Genomic DNA, 18,351 nt, shown 5'->3' with positions numbered 1-18,351 from the left:
CTTCCGATTTCGAAGGGTAATAAGCTTGATGTGTCATTCATCTGCTGTACTAAGTTTCCCTGGCCGACCACTGCGTCTACGATCCTTAACGTTGCCTGTTTCTTTGTGCCTCTTCAAAAGAGCTTGAACAGCACATCTTGAAACCCCAGTCTGCTTTGAAATCTTTGCCTGGGAGAGACCTTGCTGATGCAGTATAACTACCTTGTGTCTTGTTGCTGTGCTCAATCTTGCCATGACATGAAACTGTCTTTCACAACCTCACCTTGGTAGCAGAGTTTGGCTGTTCCTCACCCATTTTAAGCCTCCTACACAGCTGTTTCTGTTTCAGTTAATGACTGTGTTTCAACCTACCTACATTGATGATCATTAGCACTTGTTTGGTATAATTGGTTGATCATACACCTGACTATAATCCTACAAAATCCCTGACTTTGTGCAAGTGTACCTATAAGAATTGATGCTGGTTTGAAGGCAAAAGGTAGTAACACCAAATATTGATTTGATTTTCTTTTGTTTGCTCACTTTGCATTTTGTAAATTGATAACAATAAGCAATCATTATTTATATTTCTGAAAGCATTCTTTGTTTACAGCATTTTTTCACACCTGCCTAAAACTTTTGCACAGTATTGTATTTATCAAAATCACTTTACAATTAAATAAATTACCCATCACCATTACATACAGTATCACCCTTCAGGATCAGATACTACATCTGACACGGCAAATGAAATTGTTATATGAATTAAGATTCCCACGCCTCTAGTTTTCTTTGTATAGCTGGAATGGAATATTTGGCCAGTCCAGTCTCTTTGTAGCCAAAACTGATCCTTGCTGATTAAGCAAGTCTCCTGTAAAAAGTACTATCTTGGCAATTAGACCTGTTAGGTGAGAGAATACGATCTTCCTCTTTAATTCACGATTAATACTTTTGACATTCCACCTCACAAAGTTCACTATTTGGTCATAGAGACATAGATTCTAAACTTTGGTTGTCATTTTATAATCTTAAATTAAGGTTGCACATTATTGCATATGATAGCTTTAACCCTAATTTTCAATACTGCCAGGAGTTATGGCATATGCGCATGTAAATATATATATGCATATATACATAGACACCCACACACATACAAACAGAATTATAATTGTGAATAAAATGTTAAAGTAGCAAGGAAGTAAAAAATATAATTATGGCACAAGTCTCACTGCGAATAGGCCAAATTGCAGTTATATTCTTCGTTTTTTTATTGATATTATTGAAATCACACAACATTCCATACAAATACATCAATTTTACAAGAATAGGATTGAAAACAAATCTTCCCCCACCCCTGAGAAAGAGAGCATGGCCAGCAGAATAAAACTTAAACCTAGTAAAAAATACGCAAATAGACTAATAAGTGAATACAGATTAAAAACAAACAAAAAAAAAAATAGGAAGAGAATCTGCCTCATCAGTGCTTTAAAAGCTTATTCTAAAATGTTATTGATTAGATCCTGCCAGGTTTGGAAGAATTTCTGCACAGATCCTCTAAGTGAGAATTTTATTTTTTCCAATTTCAAACAATATACTGTATAACATCAGTTTCCCATTGACTTAAAAGGGGAGAGTTAGGATTCTTCCAGTTGAGCAAGATAAGTCTACGTGTTAGTGTTGTAAAGCCAATTAGTTTGTTTGTCCTTCTCCACTTTAAGCCCATCTGGAAGTACACCAAACACAGCTGTTAGTGGATTAGTGGGTATTGTGACACCAAGGTTGTCTGAAAGGCATTTAAAAATGATGTTAGTTTGGTGCAGGCCCAAAACATGTGACCCAGTGAGGCTGGAACTTGATTGCAGCGTTCGCAGGTTGGATCTTGCCCTGGAAACATTTTGGACAATTTTAAGCGAGACAGATATGCTTGATATATAATTTTTAGTTGAATAATTGTATGCTTTGCACAATATGGAGCTCGAGTGAATTCTCTGCATTGCTACCTTCCACTCCTTTTCTAATATGTTGAGGGAGATATCCTTTTCCCATTGTCCTCTTGGGTCTTTGAAAGGGAGGGACTGTAAAATGGTTTTATATATTGCAGAGATTCTGTCTAAGTCCTTGAAACTGATGAATACATTTTCCAGCATTGAGGGAGGTGGGAGATGAGGGAAATTGGGCAGGTTCTGTTTAACAAAGTTTCTAATTTGAAGATAGTGAAAGAAATGTGCTGCTGGAAAGTTAAATTTAGAATGTAATTGTTCATAGGATGCAAAGACGTTGTCCATGTACAGATCTCTAAGTGATTTAATCCCAAATGTTTTCCATACATTAAAAAATGCATATGTTTGCGATGGTTGAGAAAGGTGATTCTCGTGCAGTGGTGCCACCGATAAAAGATTCTCTATCTTAAAAGGTTTCCTACATTGGTTCCATATTCTGAGTGAGTGAAGCACTATTGGGTTATTAGTATATTGGCGATAATTTGTATTTATTGGGGCGCAAAACAAGGAATATAAAGATGAACTGCAGGATTCCATTTCTATTGCAGACCAAGGCTGCATATGTTCATCTATTTGTGTCAATGTCCAGGTTTTAATATGTTGTATGTTTGCTGCCCAGTAGTAAAATTGAAAGTTAGGTAGAGCCATGCCACCTTCTTGGTTGCTCTTTGGATACGTGGATGTTTTGAATTCCAAAAAAATGTGGTTATGGTTGAATCTAATTTCTTAAAGAACTATTTATTGATGTATATTAGAATATTTTGAAATAAAAAGAGAAGCTTAGGGAGGATATTCATCTTAATGTTAATTCTTCCAGCTAAGGTGAGATGAAGGGTTGACCATCTATGCAAGTCTTGCTTGATTTTTTCAATACAGACAGCAAAATTTTGTTGATAAAGAGTTTTGTTTACTTGTGATGTTTACACCTAGATATTTGAACTGATTTGCGATGATAAAAGGGAAGGTGTCCAATCTAATATTGTGAGCTTCAGAATTCACTGGAAAGAGCACACTTTTAATCAAATTAATTCTGAGACTAGAAATCTTTTGGAATTCTGTTAGTGCTGTTAGGACTGTAGGCACAGTATTTTGTGGGTCGGATATATACAGTACCATATCATCTGCATATAAAGAAATTTTCTGTTCAAGTCCTTCTCTGATAATCCCCTTTATCTCATAAGCATTTCAACAGTGAACTGCCAGTGGCTCAATGGCGATTGCAAAAAGTAGTGGTGACAAGGGGCATCCTTGTCTGGTACCATGTTCTAGTTTAAAGTAGTCTGAATTAATGTTGTTAATAGAAACTGAAGCTTCTGGATTGGTATACAGTAGTTTAATCCATGCACAAATGTTTGGGCCAAACCCAAATTTCTCCAATGTAGTGAAAAGGTAGTTCCATTCAATCATATCAAATGCTTTTTCTGCATCCAAAGATAATAAAATCTCTGGGATATTTGACTTTGCGGGTGAGTACATTACATTAAACAGGTGTCGAAGATTGGACACTAAATGTCGGCCTTTAATAAATCCAGTTTGATCTTGTGATATTACTGAAGGCAGCACTTTCTCCATCCTTCTAGCTAGGACTTGAGGGTATTTTAACATCATTATTCAGAAGTGAATTTGGTCTGTATGATGTAATACATCCTTATTTTGTTTAGGAAAGACAGTGATTGATGTTTGACGAAAAGTTTGAGGTAGAATTTTATTGTCTCTACCTTCTGTTAATGTTGCGAATAGGAGGGGAGTTATCTGAGTGGAGAACTTCTTATAAAATTCGGCAGAGTAGCCATTCGGGCCTACTGCTTTCCACTCTGAAGTGACTTCATAGCATCTAGTAATTCTGGTAGCGCTAGAGGTTTATCCAATTCCTCTGCACTAAGAGTATCTATTTGTGGTATCTGTAATGCACCCAGAAATGCATTAGATTGTGTCTTGTCTTCTTTAAACTGTGATGATGCCGGTTAGACTCCATGCTCCCATTTGCTGTTCGGGAGCCTTTGAACCCGTCACTGTCGGTAATGCTACCGATGAGCTAAGCAGTGAGGCAACAATATAGCAAGGGGATGGTGAAAAAGTGCTTTTATTAAACAGAACAAAAACAATGTCCAAATCAAAGTATTCAAAATTAATAAAGTGTGGTGCCTTCTAAAAAGAGTCTTCATTAAATAAATAATCCATAAAACACATGTGGAGGTTTAAAAATCAATAAATAGAACAAAATAATAATCCTTTAAAAGACTGAGGTTAAAATGTTGGAAGAATCTCTTTAAAACACAAAGCCTGGAGTGTTAGTCTTACTAGTGACTCCCCGCTTCTCCCTATTCAGGCTTTGCAGCAGGGGGAGCCACTCTACCTGCAGCTGACCTTCTTTCTCTCATTCGCACAGGTCTGGAGGCCTCCCGATCCCTGGCTTCGGTCGTGCAGTCATTCCAGACCCGAGACTTAGCTTCTCTCCAACAGCCAGGACTCCTATGCTGGAGATTATCTTCCCAAGTCTCCTGACTCCCGCTGTCTTTCACGGTGAGTCACCTCCCTCACTAGTCACTCCCGCTCTTCTCAAAATGCTCTGCGGGAGCGACTACAATCAACTGCCCTAGGTGTTAGATAAACATCTCACAAGGGCCCACAGTCCAGCTGCATTCGGGCCTGCTCTCGCTCATCCGCTCGAACTCCTTCACTCTCTCTCACACCGGCTTTCTCCTCACTTCCTTCCAGCAACCTCCGTCTCTTTCTCTTTCCATTTATCTCTCCCTCTAACCGACTCGCACTTCTATATATCGAGAGGGCATAGCAGCTGTGGCAAATTAGCAGCCCCAGGAACACTCACGGATGCAGGCAGTCTTTCACCTGTGCACTTAGATGAGAAATGCCCACATCACAAATCGCCCTGAGAACTGCTGCAGCCACACAACCACCACGCTCCCTCGCTAAGCTGCGAGCGTGGGATTATTTAAAACTAGCCTTTGCTGGTAGCTGTGGACCCACTATACCACATAAACTCAGTAGAATATAAGGATTTATAGTAATCTCTAAATGTGTGCATTATATTTTTATGGTCAATGATCACTAATGTAACAATTTTTGTTCCTGGCTTCCAAGAGTTGTATTTCAACTGCTTATGTCTAAAGCCTATGGAAAAATGACTACATTCAGCACAAACTTTGATTTTATGACCACAGCCCAGAAAATTTCGTATTTACAGTGACAAAACAAGGGAATTTTTCTCTTTTCGTTCATGCGGTCTGATAAAGAACAATAATTGCATGGTAAATAGACAAAGACCGTCAAAACCACTCAAAAAGGTTCAGAAATGAGTAGGTGTTCTAGATTCGCGACTGTAACGCAAATCGCTTTCTCGAAGAAGCCCCCAAATGTAGTCCCCCATCATGTTTTCGTTAGTGTCCTTGGTAACGACGTTCAAAGTCCATTATATCCTGATGAAAGCGCTCGCCTTGCTCCTCTGAGTAAGCTCCCATGTTCTCCTTGAATTTGTCAAGATGAGCGTCAAGGATATCTGCAATATCTTCCTCGCTGTCTGACTTGCTGCTGTCTCCTGAAGATGGCTGATCCCTCTTCAGAGGAGTGGGAACGGGCAGCTCGGGGCAGTATGGTACTGGGGCAATGGAAGAAGGAATGTCTGGATAAACGATTTGAGGCGCATTCTTGCCAGTGCGACGTTTGGTAGGATCCACCATGCAGAAGTAGCAGTTGCTTGAGTGGTCAGTCGGTTGCCGCCAAATTCGCGGGATAGCAAACTTCATGGCTCTCTTTTCTCCCCTGTACCAACTTTCAAGAGTTTTCTTGCAATATTCGCATGTGAAATGAGGTGCCCAGGGCTTGTCTTGATCCCCGACAGGCATGCCGAAGTATGCCTTGTAGGTCTTGCACATCTTACGACGTTTTCACGGAATACTTTCTCGCTCTTGTCTTTATAAATTGTCCACAGACGTAGCAAAATGCATCTGCTGGGTGCAAGCAACCTCTTGATGACATCTAAATCAAATCAAAAAAATAACATAAACCGAAATGTTGGTTCGAGTCACCTGTGCTTTTATACTTGTATGACTACTATTGGACAGTCCGAGAACGTTCTAGAAAGTTCTAAAAGTTCCTTGAAAGTTCTAGATAATTCTAGAAACTTCTGGACAATTCTAACAGTTCAAGAATATTCTAGAAGACTACTCAGTATTGAATGCGAATCGAGAATTTTCTCGAAAACAGACAAATTTCAAAATATCATTGTCCTGATCACAAAAGCAAAGTTTTTGTGGAACAGCAGCTATTTTCTATTTTTTTTAGGCATAACGGGTTAGGAAAACACACTTTGTACCCAGGAACAAAATAAAAATAAAAATTTGTTACATAGTGTTATGTCTCCATTTGTGATGGTAATTGCTGGGATAGAATTGCGAACTTCTTGCTTGTGGATTTGTTCAGCTAAAAGCTTATTAGCTTTCCCTCCATGTTCATAGTAATGAGGTCTTCATTTAAAAATGAGTTGCTCAGTTTCTTTAGTTGTTAAGAGGCTGAGCTCTGAATGCACAGCCTGCCTTCTCCTATGAAGAGCCTCCCTTGGACACCTGGCGTGTTCTTCATCTATTCTAGTAATTTCGCTAGTTAACTTTGATACCTGCTTGCCTTCCAGTTTATTTCTGTGGGAAAGATATGAGATAATCTGTCCTCTTAAGAAGGCCTTCAGGGTTTCCCAGAGTGTCCCTGCAGAGACCTCTGAGGATATAGTTGTCTCTAGAAAAAAAACAATTTGTTTAGATATAAATTCTGTAAAGATCTCGTCTGCTAATAAAAGTGGGTTAAGACGCCATCTGCGAGATGAGTATGTGGGGCATAAAGATTTTACCTCCAGAATCAGAGGGGTATGGTCGGAAATAATAGCGTTGCACTTGCAGGATTTAATCATAGGGAAGAAATGGTTATCTACAAAAAAATAATCAATTCTTGAGTAGCAATGATGCACTGGTGATATGTTCTTGAATTTGGGTTTAGAAATCTCCAGGGGTCTGCTAAGTTGTGGTCAGTTACAAACTGTGTACTTGTCTTTGCAGTGTTAGATGTCATCGCCTCTGTGGCAGGAGATCTATCTAGGTCTGGATTTAAAACACAATTAAAATCCCCAGCCATTATAATTTTATGAGTGTTCACATTGGGAATGGATGCAAATACATTCTGCATGAATTCCCTATCATCAACACATTCTTCTTTGCTTTGCTAGGACACAATGTGACTGACAATTGTATTTAAAAGAGTCGGGATCAATTTTTTTTTACCTCTTTTCCTGCTTCCTAAGGAGAACTAAAAATGTAGAACTTGCCTTGAATATCCACTCTTAATTTAGCAGGATACAAGAGGCTATATCTAAATAAGCACTGTTTAATGTTGTAAAATGTGGCATGTTTAGAGCTGTTGAAGGTGAAAAACCAGGGAAAATGCGAATGTGGTTATTTTCAAATATAATCATGTTTCATTCTTAGAAGCAACATCAGATTCATTTTACATTGTAATCCATTGAAATGTACAATGAGGCCTCTAGGTTTTGAGGCTTTTGATCCACGTATGTGGTAAGCAGCGGATATCCTGGTGTCTGATTTTAAGTCCTCTCCAATTATTTGGGAGAATAGTTCAGTGATGAATTTCAAATGGGATTGGGCTTTCACAATTTTCAGAGAGACCTTCAATTCTAAGGCTATTTCTTTTATATCCATCTTCCAGCATGGTTAATCTGTCTCCAAGCACTTTGCATTCGGATTTAGTAACCATTGCTTTCTTGTCAGCGGCATAAGCCAACTATTCAATTATTTCAATACAAGTCATGAATATTTGCTCAATATCTTCAAGCTGAGCATCAAGTGCTCTAAATTCATTTTCAAAACTACTCACATTTTCCTGTATTTTTTCCTAACTTTTTTCTAGCATACCTTTAAAGATTGCCTGAAAGCGATTACTTGAACGTCTCTCCAAGTCTTTAATATACTGAAACAGCTTCCAATTTGTCATGGTTATGTCCTCTATACCTTTCCTCGTATCACTTACATACAGTTAGGTCCTTAAATATTTGGATAGAGACAACTTTTTTCTAATTTTGGTTCTGTACATTACCACAATGAATTTTAAATGAAACAACTCAGATGCAGTTGAAGTGCAGACTTTCAGCTTTAATTCAGTGGGGTGAACAAAACGATTGCATAAAAATGTGAGGCAACTAAAGCATTTTTTAACACAATCCCTTCATTTCAGGGGCTCAAAAGTAATTGGACAATTGACTCAAAGGCTACTTCATGGGCAGGTGTGGGCAAGTCCGTCGTTATGTCATTATCAATTAAGCAGATAAAAGGCCTGGAGTTGATTTGAGGTGTGGTGCTTGCATGTGGAAGATTTTGCTGTGAACAGACAACATGCGGTCAAAGGAGCTCTCCATGCAGGTGAAAGAAGCCATCCTTAAGCTGTGAAAACAGAAAAAAACCCATCAGAGAAATTGCTACAATATTACGAGTGGCAAAATCTACAGTTTGGTACATCCTGAGAAAGAAAGCAAGCACTGGTGAACTCAGCAACGCAAAAAGACCTGGACGTCCACGGAAGACAACAGTGGTGGATGATTGCACAATCATTTCCATGGTGAAGAGAAACCCCTTCACAACAGCCAACCAAGTGAACAATACTCTCCAGGGGGTAGGCGTATCGATATCCAAGTCTACCATAAAGAGAAGACTGCATGAAAGTAAATACAGAGGGTGCACTGCAAGGTGCAAGCCACTCATAAGCCTCAAGAATAGAAAGGCTAGATTGGACTTTGCTAAAGAACATCTAAAAAAGCCAGCACAGTTCTGGAAAAACATTCTTTGGACAGATGAAACCAAGATCAACCTCTACCAGAATGATGGCAAGAAAAAAGTATGGAGAAGGCATAGAACAGCTCATTATCCAAAGCTAAATGCAGTCAAATTGATTGGGCGGCGTTTCATGATACAGAGACAATGACCCAAAACATACAGCCAAAGCAACGCAGGAGTTTATTAAAGCAAAGAAGTGGAAAATTCTTGAATGGCCAAGTCAGTCACCTGATCTTAACCCAATTGAGCATGCATTTTACTTGTTGAAGACTAAACTTAGGACAGAAAGGCCCACAAACAAACAGCAACTGAAAGCTGCAGTAAAGGCCTGGCAGAGCATTAAAAAGGAGGAAACCCAGCATCTGGTGATGTCCATGAGTTCAAGACTTCAGGCTGTCATTGCCAGCAAAGGGTTTTCAACCAAGTATCAGAAATGAACATTTTATTTCCAGTTATTTAATTTGTCCAATTACTTTTGAGCCCCTGAAATGAAGGGATTGTGTTCAAAAAATACTTTAGTTAAATCACATTTTTATGCAATCGTTTTGTTCACCCCACTGAATTAAAGCTGAAAGTCTGCACTTCAACTGCATCTGAGTTGTTTCATTTAAAATTCATTGTGGTAATGTACAGAACCAAAATTAGAAACAAGTTGTCTCTGTCCAAATATTTATGGACCTAACTGTATTTCCTTACATCAATTGTGATCTTCTTTATATTATACTTTATCTCATTTATGTCTTCTCCAAGTGTGGTAGTTATTGCGGTGATCATTGAGGCGATTGTTACCTTCGGCTCGGACTGCTCGTTTTGGTCTTCTCCAAGCTCTGCAGGTGGAGTAGCAAGTCCGGTTGGTGGTGCTGGCTTGTCGTGGGTAGTTGACAGTGCGGAAAATAAAGCCATTTTCAGTTTCAACGAACCTTCTGGAATTGACAAGGTTACCTGGTCCGACTCTCTCGCACTTTTGCTCACAACTGGAGGCAATGCTGTGACATCTGCTCCCAGGAGATCAATTCTTTCGCATATCTGTCCCAGGTCAGTCTCTGTCATTCCATACCTTGAACTTGAGGCCTGTTTAAACTTAGATGAAGCATTAGATGTCTTTTCCATTTCTTTCTTTTCTTTCTTTTTTCTGCCAGTCATGCTTATATATACTTACATATCCATCCATCCATTTTCCAACCCGCTGAATCCAAACACAGGGTCACGGGGGTCTGCTGGAGCCAATCCCAGCCAACACAGGGCACAAGGCAGGAACCAATCCTGGGCAGGGTGCTATACTTACATATGCTGTAGTCAAAGTTCCTCGAGACGCGTAAATACAGGATACCTCAGGATTATATATTTAAAAACAAAAAAAGTAAAATAACACCACTGCTAACGGAGTTCTGTCCCAGACATCCATCTCTCAAAATGAAAGAGACCAATATCACGTGGACACAATCTTTAGCCATTTAGGTTGAGTGTGAATACTGTACTTGATTGTGGCATGCTATTTCATGGGAGGTTGCTTCTAAACAAGATTGCTGAAGTACTCTGGCTGTACTGCATCAGCTTTTGAATGTATGGAATTTAATTTTAGTACAAAAAAAGCCCTAAATAAAAAGTTAGAAACATGATAACTGGGCACTTGTTCAGTCATCAGCTGCTTTGGAAATGTTCCTCTAATGCTAGCCAAAGAAGTCTGCGCAACTGTGCAGGTACAATTTTTAGAAAAGGAATACCATTACTTGTAAATTTTCCTTTAATGCATGTAAACACATTTTGAGTGTGTGTATATATATGTTATTAGTTAAAAGTATACAAATCCACCCACCCATGTTCTAACCCACATATCCATGGCAAGATTGAGGGAAAAATCTTGTGCAACCACGACTCTACTTTTGAAGAAAGGTTATCTAAGAAATTGCTGTTGTTACATTGCATCAGTACACTCTCTTTGCTATTTCAATTTATAACCTAGCATTATAGGGCAATTGGTTGAATATTTTTGCACAAAGTTAAAGGAAAACATGGCTGTTTGGGAGTTTAACTTTAGCAGCTTCAGGTCTGAGAGAGATACATGAAAGAAATGTTCCATAATCAAGCTCCAATTGAGGTACAGGATTTGGGTCAGAATATGTCCGGGTTTAAAAAGAAAATCATAAATAAAATAAACATAAATAAATAAAGTGGATCAAATACAGGGTTTATTTTACCTAATATATATTTTAAACACAATTATTTGTTTCTGGAATAAAATGAAAAACTTTTGCTTAATATCTTACTGTATTTTTCAGCTGTACATTTAACTTAAATATCTGATTACCTGCTCTAAAGTTTCTCCTCCAGGAGGAGTAAAATGTGGGCATGGCTGGCCTGCAGCTTTTGCCATGGTCTTCATGTCGCCAATAGGTTTGCCTTCTGCAACACCAAATCCCTGGAAAGCACAACAATTTATTTTATTGAGACAAAATATTTGTATTTAACTTAAAGTAGCACAGATAAACTACCTATATAGTAGTATATATATTTTTTTATATTAAAAGTAAACCTAGATGAATATTTGCCCAAAAAGAGTATATTTTTGTAAAGACGCCATAAAATACTGAAATTTCTAAAACAAACAAGCATGCTATGAGGCCCTAAAAAAAAAAAAAAAAAAAAAAAAAAAAAAAAAAAGGAGTAACATGAAAACCCTCCACCTGGTAATATAAGTGCTTGTAATACCATTATGAAATTAAGCATTCCATTTAACACTAGAATCCCTGAAGCCTACGAAAAAACGTGTGCGAAGGAATTTAAGGTGACCCGGGATTACCTTTCCATCATGCGCCTTTTGTTTTGCAAATGTGTTAAGCAGCAGGCAGCCTGCTATCCCATGCCCCACCAATGCAGCTTTAGTCGTAGACCAAGTTCTCTCAGCTTGAGTCTGTTTATCTGGGTGTGAAGTGCCTTGAATTGTAGAGGGTAAATAATATATTGTTATTTGGAATACATTCATTTCATGTGTATTCTGTGTCTACAATGATCTGTGTAAATGCAGGATGACATTTGAGATAAAACAAACATTTTTCAGGTTATAGTGCTAATGACAACATTTTGACATGAACTGTATAATGTGTGAAGACTGAAGTCCAAATATCAAAGAAACACTTTCACAAAAGACACAGATAAAACAAGTACTCTTTTTTTTTTTCTCCCAAGAATTTAACCAATGTAAAAGAAATTGGGATAGGGTACGACACATACCCACATATGTCTGTTTGGCTGGCGTAGAGGTAAGAACTGCTGTCACCAAGTTGAGAGGTGGCAGGTTCGATTCAGGGTCTTTCATGCATTGAACTGTTTTGAGTAGTGAGTGGCTATTATTACTACTATTATAGAATAAAATCATACATTTCATTTATTTGAGTCTGTAATTTATGGTACTTATAAAAGTTAGCGTTTTGTTTCATTCTCTTTTATTCTCTGTCACATTCGCGCTCCCCCGATCTGACACTATCAGTTTTCAAATAAACACATGCTATAACAGTGGTGAACTCAGATGAGAATTCTACATCGAAGAAAGAACAGAAGCCCTCCCTCACAAGAAACATCCACTCACATATAAGAACAACGCAGCTGCACCAGGCGTAAAGGCAAAAGATGTCAGAGTTTGGATGCAGCAAGAGGTCAGGCATCATCCTGCCAGTGAATCTGCCACATACGTCCTTCCAACGAAACAGCAATGCTTACAGAGCTTGCCAAGTTATCGTACAAAGTCCTGTTTGTGATAAGGCTATTTACTTTGATTTATTTACTTATATCCCTATAGTGTAAAGTCACAAGTAGACTGCAGAGCTTCTTACTTTTAGACCAGCCAAGCAGATGTATATGTGGGTGTTGAACCCTATCCCAATTTCTTTTACTTTGCTTAAATTCTTGGAGGAGGAAAAAAACAAACAAAAAAAAAAAAAACACACACTACTTGTGTTATATCTGTTTTTTGTAAACTGTCTTTTGGGTGCATAAACATTTATCAAAATCATTTTACTGTTATATAAGTTGCCCATGACCTTCACACATCTCCCTTCAGGGTCTGATACTTCATCTGATGCTACAAATGAAACTGTTCTGTGTATGAGAATTCCCACCCCTCTAGTTTTCTTTATAAAGCTAGAATGGAACATTCTTAGATTTATAAGAATATTATATTCTACTGAGCTTATATATATTATATTATATTCTACTGAGCTCAAAGAAGACAATACACAATCTAATGCATTTCTGCATACATTATCACTTGGGAGTTTATTCAATGATAAAGGAATTCATAAAAGAAAACAACCACACAAACCAACAGGTGGAGGGACTGATTGCAGGCAATAATTTAACAAAGAAAAAAGAAAGAACAAATCCAGAGGGAAGAGAGGCTTGCAACTGTTGTCAGGAGACATGGAACCATCCCCTCTTGATGAATACCTTCGTGGAATTGCGCACAATTTGCATTTCAGTTCAAGAAATGTAAACGACTATGAGGTGGAAGATAATTTCAGTGATGGAGAACAAGAATTGTAAACAAGTTTAAAATATATTAACAATTCAGTGGTTCTAGTTTTTTTTAAGAAAATCTTAATTTTTGTTATGATTAAAATTTTATTTGAAAAAAAAATATCACTCCATTGTTATGTCACTCCAATAAAATGTCACTCCTTTGTTATGTCAGTCCTTCAATACAGACCCATTTTAGAAGAGAGAAAAACCATTGAAAAAAGGGAGACAATATTTTAAAATATAATTCTGCTAATGGATAACTTTCACAATATCAGGTATTTTGAGTTGTGAATATGAACTAAAAAAGATAATAAATATAGAATAAATACAAAAACCCATTAGTATGTTTAATTTTTCATCACTTGGCAGACTCTCTTCGCCTACCTTTGTTTGCATCGCTTCATTGTTAAAACGATGTTTTTAAAACAAAAGTGATTGGTCAGCAACAATATGCTGATCTTGTATGATGAGCTAGTCAGTCTCTCGATCAGTGCTGTTTAATTTTCAAAAACCAGGAGTGGTGTCCCCTAGACTTTGTTGTATACTCAGATATGGGGATGGATATTTGAGGAGTAAACCACAAGACAATGATTATATTTTTATATTATGTACATTAAGGAACCATCATCAACTACAAATTAAATCAAAATAATAATATATTGAACAATTATTAAAAAAAGTAAATCAGACTCTGCAGCTGCATGAATTAAAAAAAAAAAAAAAAAAAAAAAAAAAAAAAAGAGTGTGTGTTCAAGTAAAGTACCACTGCTGGGTGATGGATTTGGCCCAAAAGTTAATACAGATCTACAGTTGTGGTGTTGCGACCACATGCCAAATTTCATCCATCTATCTAGTTGCATTTTTGAGGGATCGTGTTTACACACGCACCCCCACACACACAATTCCAAAAAATTGCATTTTTGGCCTCTGGGAGGTCTATAACATCAAGATTCATCAAAAATATCGAGGTCGAATTTTTTCAGGATTACTATACTTTCTCTATACTTCGTATATGACAAAGTAAAAACAATTTCTCCAGTGAGAAGAGGCAGGTGAATTGCTGTCAACAAAAAACAGTCACCCGAGAAATAAACAATCGTTACTCACTCATGATTTTTCTGTCCATATGGTAAACGTTTTGTTGACCAGCACATTCTGATTTCAGCTGTTTGAATTACATCTTGATATACAAGAAGCACAAAGAAAGAAAACGGATTTACATGCGGCCTATTTCACATGCTTTACGCACCCACATTCAGCTTGCTCTGTCACCACAAATGCTGTGTGAACAGCCACCCTCCGTCACCAGCCACCGTTCACTGGATGAATGTGTGTGGGTGGCTCATGGTGGATGACTTTGTTTTTGAGTTAAAACTTACAAGGGTTAAAGATTAATGGCAAGAATATTCATTCAAAAACGAAAACTAAAAATATTTTAGTAGATTATTTTATTTCACTTGGTCTTTCCTGCTACTTTAATAGTTTTGTTTAGTTTTAGTTTTTCATTTCGGTTTTGTTATTATTTTATTTCAGTTTACGAAAATGTTTTTTTAATAGTTTCAGTTTTGATTTTAGTTTTCGTTAACTATAATAACCCTGCTGAACACACATGAAATGTGTTCCACATAATGATATATTATTTACCCTATACAATTCAAAGCAACTCACACCCAGATAAAAAGACTTGAGCTGAACTTTGTGTAAGACTATAGCTGTGTCGGTTGGGGGATGGGACAGCAGGCTACCAGCTGCTTGACACATTTACAAACCAAAAGACCTAAAGGATAGGTGCGAAGGAATTTAAGGTGGTCTGGGATTATGAGTTTTTTTTGCAGGCTTCAGGGATTCTAGTGTTAAAAGGTATACTATATTAGATTAGCAATTAAAATCTTTTTTTTCAACTTACTCTCTCACGAAGCCTGGGATCATAGCAAATTTCTATCCCACTGGTATTACTGTTGTAAGAAAGAATTATAGATGCCGTCTACAAGATAAGAAAACATATTGCAATTAAAAATGATAATTTAAATAGTTACTACACATATCTGAACAAATTATTCAATTCAAGGGCTTCCTTCATGGTAAAAGGTGAATTACGAAAACAATGCACAGAATTATTAATCCATCCATTATTGGAAACCTCTTAATACAGTTCAGTTTCGCAAAGGCTAGAGTCCATTCCAGCATAACTGCACAAAAGGCAGGATAGCCCAATGCTCAGATCACCAATTACACCAATTAACTCAATGAAATTAATGTATAATATCATACATTTATATTATGCCTACAAGAAACAGCAAATTAAGACATGCAATAATGTACATCACTGAATCTAACAAAAAAGGCCAGTAGTTACAGGAATTTGGTTCTCATGGGGATACTTCTTTGCTCATTATTTCACTGGAAATGGAACAATGAAACTTAGCTATTTAAAAAAAAAGGGGGGGGAGGTTGTGGTTAGCAAGGGTACAAAAGAAAGGAAACCATTAATGCACACACGCACACAGCTATAGTAAGAAGGAGGTATCTAGTAACTCAAAAAGCAATCAACCATTTTAAAAAGACAAAGACCATAATGGAGCCGTTCAATGCACGTCTACAAATCTAATCCATTTATTCTGAAGAATCTGAAGATGGATCCCAAATACATACGTCACAATTGAATAATTTTCCCAAAAATCCATCTAACTACACTACAAAAAACATCTGTAACAGAACATATTGATAAAAATTACATAAATTATTCAAAACAAATTTACTCTTTTTTCTGCATATTGGGTCAATTGGACTGCAGTAAAACGTATAAACAAAAGTCAAACTAGGATAAATTTAGCTAAAAACATGAGAGATCTGAATACCTTTTCTTACACCTTAATATAGCATTATATGAAGGTGACAATCCAAGAAACAGGATCAAAAAAAGGTAAAAGAAAAGAACTCAATCTCACAGAGCATATACAGTCAAATACTGTATATTTAAGGAAAAAAGTTTTTGATCTCTGAATCTTTTACATTGCATAAAACTTTCATTCACCAGAAGGGAGTGATATGTGTAATTATCCTCAAATCAGTTAAGTATGTTAGTAAGGCAGATTTCAAATAAATAACCAGCAATGAAAAAAATACTCCTGTAAATTATATAATTTATCCTTCCAATTCAGAGTTGCCCACATCAGTCATCACTCACCTATGACAGATGAAGGACGTGCCCACCTCCTATATCAAGTCATTGTTGAATTCCTTGTCAACTTTTGCTTCAAAACACCCACATGCTGTGACAGACCCCTCAGTCACACTGCTTTATTATGTTTTCTTGAATTGTGCAAAACAGCTGTCAAGTCTGATTGTTGCTGAACGAGTTGTTTGTTTACCATAGAAGCATATTTCTCAGTCTGTCCATCACAGGCAAGTTCATGCACCCTGCTTTTCCGCAAAATCAAATAAATAAAAATAAACATTTTAAATGCAAAAGACTAAGCTAAAATAAGGTGTTTATTTGAATAATGTGATCTCTAAATAAACCGCCGTTCTACAAAGAATAACTCTACAATACCAAAAAAAGAGCAACAAAAGTCTGTGGCATAAGATAGATATTTTGCTTGAGTAGAAATGTATTCTTGCTACGTTGTAATGTTAATTGAAGCATCAAATATAAATGATATGGGCTACTTTAAAGTCTTACCTAAACTTCACTTTTGGTACTTCTACATTATTCCTAATTAGCTTCTGTGATAACTTTCCATTGTTGATTATACTCCAATTGAATGTTAAAAACAGTACATGAATTTCAGATGATTTCAAGTCTGCTATGTAGAGTTACCATCCTGTTCATCTTGGTCCATAAAAAAAAACAAAAAACAACACCTCAAGGACTGAAGTATGGGAATTAATATCTCAAAATTATTAATTGTAAACAAATGAAGGGTTTACATGGTTAAATAGCCAGGTTATACTTGCAGGGAAATCTGTGTGCATTAACCTAGTTTCTCAGAAACCAATAGCCCAGTTTCTCTAAATGGAAAAATGGTTTACATAGCATTTTAGAAACCATGTTTCTGTGAATAATTGAAATAATAAAACGCATGTAAATGCACCCATTGACACATGACTTGGCCATGCCCCTTCAGAAAAGATATTCTTGCACCATAACAATAGACTTCCATTCAGGTTTTTATCATAATCGTTTGTCTTCCAAGACACACAAGGATACAGAAGTTTTGGTTTCCAGCACTGATTTACTTTACAAACTTGGGGATACATTTGTTTTATCTAATGTGTGCCATATGTCTGTACCAGCTTTAAATCTAAGAAAGTGCTTCATTCCCACAATGTGAAATGTGAGGCTATGGAAAAATTACTCTAAATAAATGTGTTTCTAATGTCCATGTGAAACAGCATATGTTACTTTTTGAATAATATTAAATTATATTTAGTTGATCACTACCATTGTGCTGGTAGCAGTGACTTTTTTTTAAATATCATTCCGCGATATCCTGTATTTAGTCAGCCCGAGTGGATTTAATTACAAATATATCCAAGTATGCACAAGCATTAACAGCAGACCAAGGATTCAGAAAGTGAAGGAAAAGACAGATAAGGCTTCAAAGTCTAAACTGGACTGAAGTTCAAGTTCATGATATGGCCTGCCAGAGACTGATTTGGAAGAGAAAGGTGAAGGAATGGATCTGCTGGGATCTCACGCTGCAGCCGAGAGTAAAAATGGGAGCAAAACTGCGATTGAGGCAGGCAGTAAGAATTCACCAATCTCGGGCGGATTATCAGAAAAGAGCATGGCCTCTTTATCCCCACTGTCAATTCACTCGGGTGTAGGTAGCAGTTAACAGCCACAACTCCAACCAGACTCGCAAATCCGTTATTAGAGCATGAAGGTAATGATTACTGTACTCAGAGGGTGAGGGGATATAAATGGTATAAAGAGCAACATAAAGAAGGATATACACAAGCTACTTCAGGAGATATATATAATATTATGTATGTATGTGTGT

General features: G+C 37.0%; 2 protein-coding genes across 2 annotated transcripts in view; both read right to left on the bottom strand.

Annotated features, from left to right (window-relative positions):
* nedd1 (NEDD1 gamma-tubulin ring complex targeting factor) overlaps window positions 1–18,351 on the bottom strand; it is a 753,979-nt gene that overhangs the window by 69,425 nt on the left and 666,203 nt on the right. The gene's annotated exons all lie outside the window — the stretch shown is intronic.
* The window catches only part of LOC114657311 (fructose-2,6-bisphosphatase TIGAR B-like), a 54,130-nt gene that overhangs the window by 4,774 nt on the left and 31,005 nt on the right, over window positions 1–18,351 (bottom strand). Inside the window, exons 4-5 of the mRNA XM_028809059.2 lie at window positions 15,252–15,329; window positions 11,139–11,249 (exon numbers count right to left, since the gene is read on the bottom strand). Coding sequence (XP_028664892.2) covers window positions 11,139–11,249; window positions 15,252–15,329 — 189 coding nt within the window. The remainder of the gene's footprint in view (window positions 1–11,138; window positions 11,250–15,251; window positions 15,330–18,351) is intronic.

The sequence above is a fragment of the Erpetoichthys calabaricus genome, chromosome 1, assembly GCF_900747795.2.
Source record: "Erpetoichthys calabaricus chromosome 1, fErpCal1.3, whole genome shotgun sequence".
In the NCBI taxonomy this organism is placed as follows: domain Eukaryota; kingdom Metazoa; phylum Chordata; class Cladistia; order Polypteriformes; family Polypteridae; genus Erpetoichthys; species Erpetoichthys calabaricus.
Note: the sequence above shows the minus strand (reverse complement) of the source record. Positions and strands in the feature narration are given on the sequence as shown.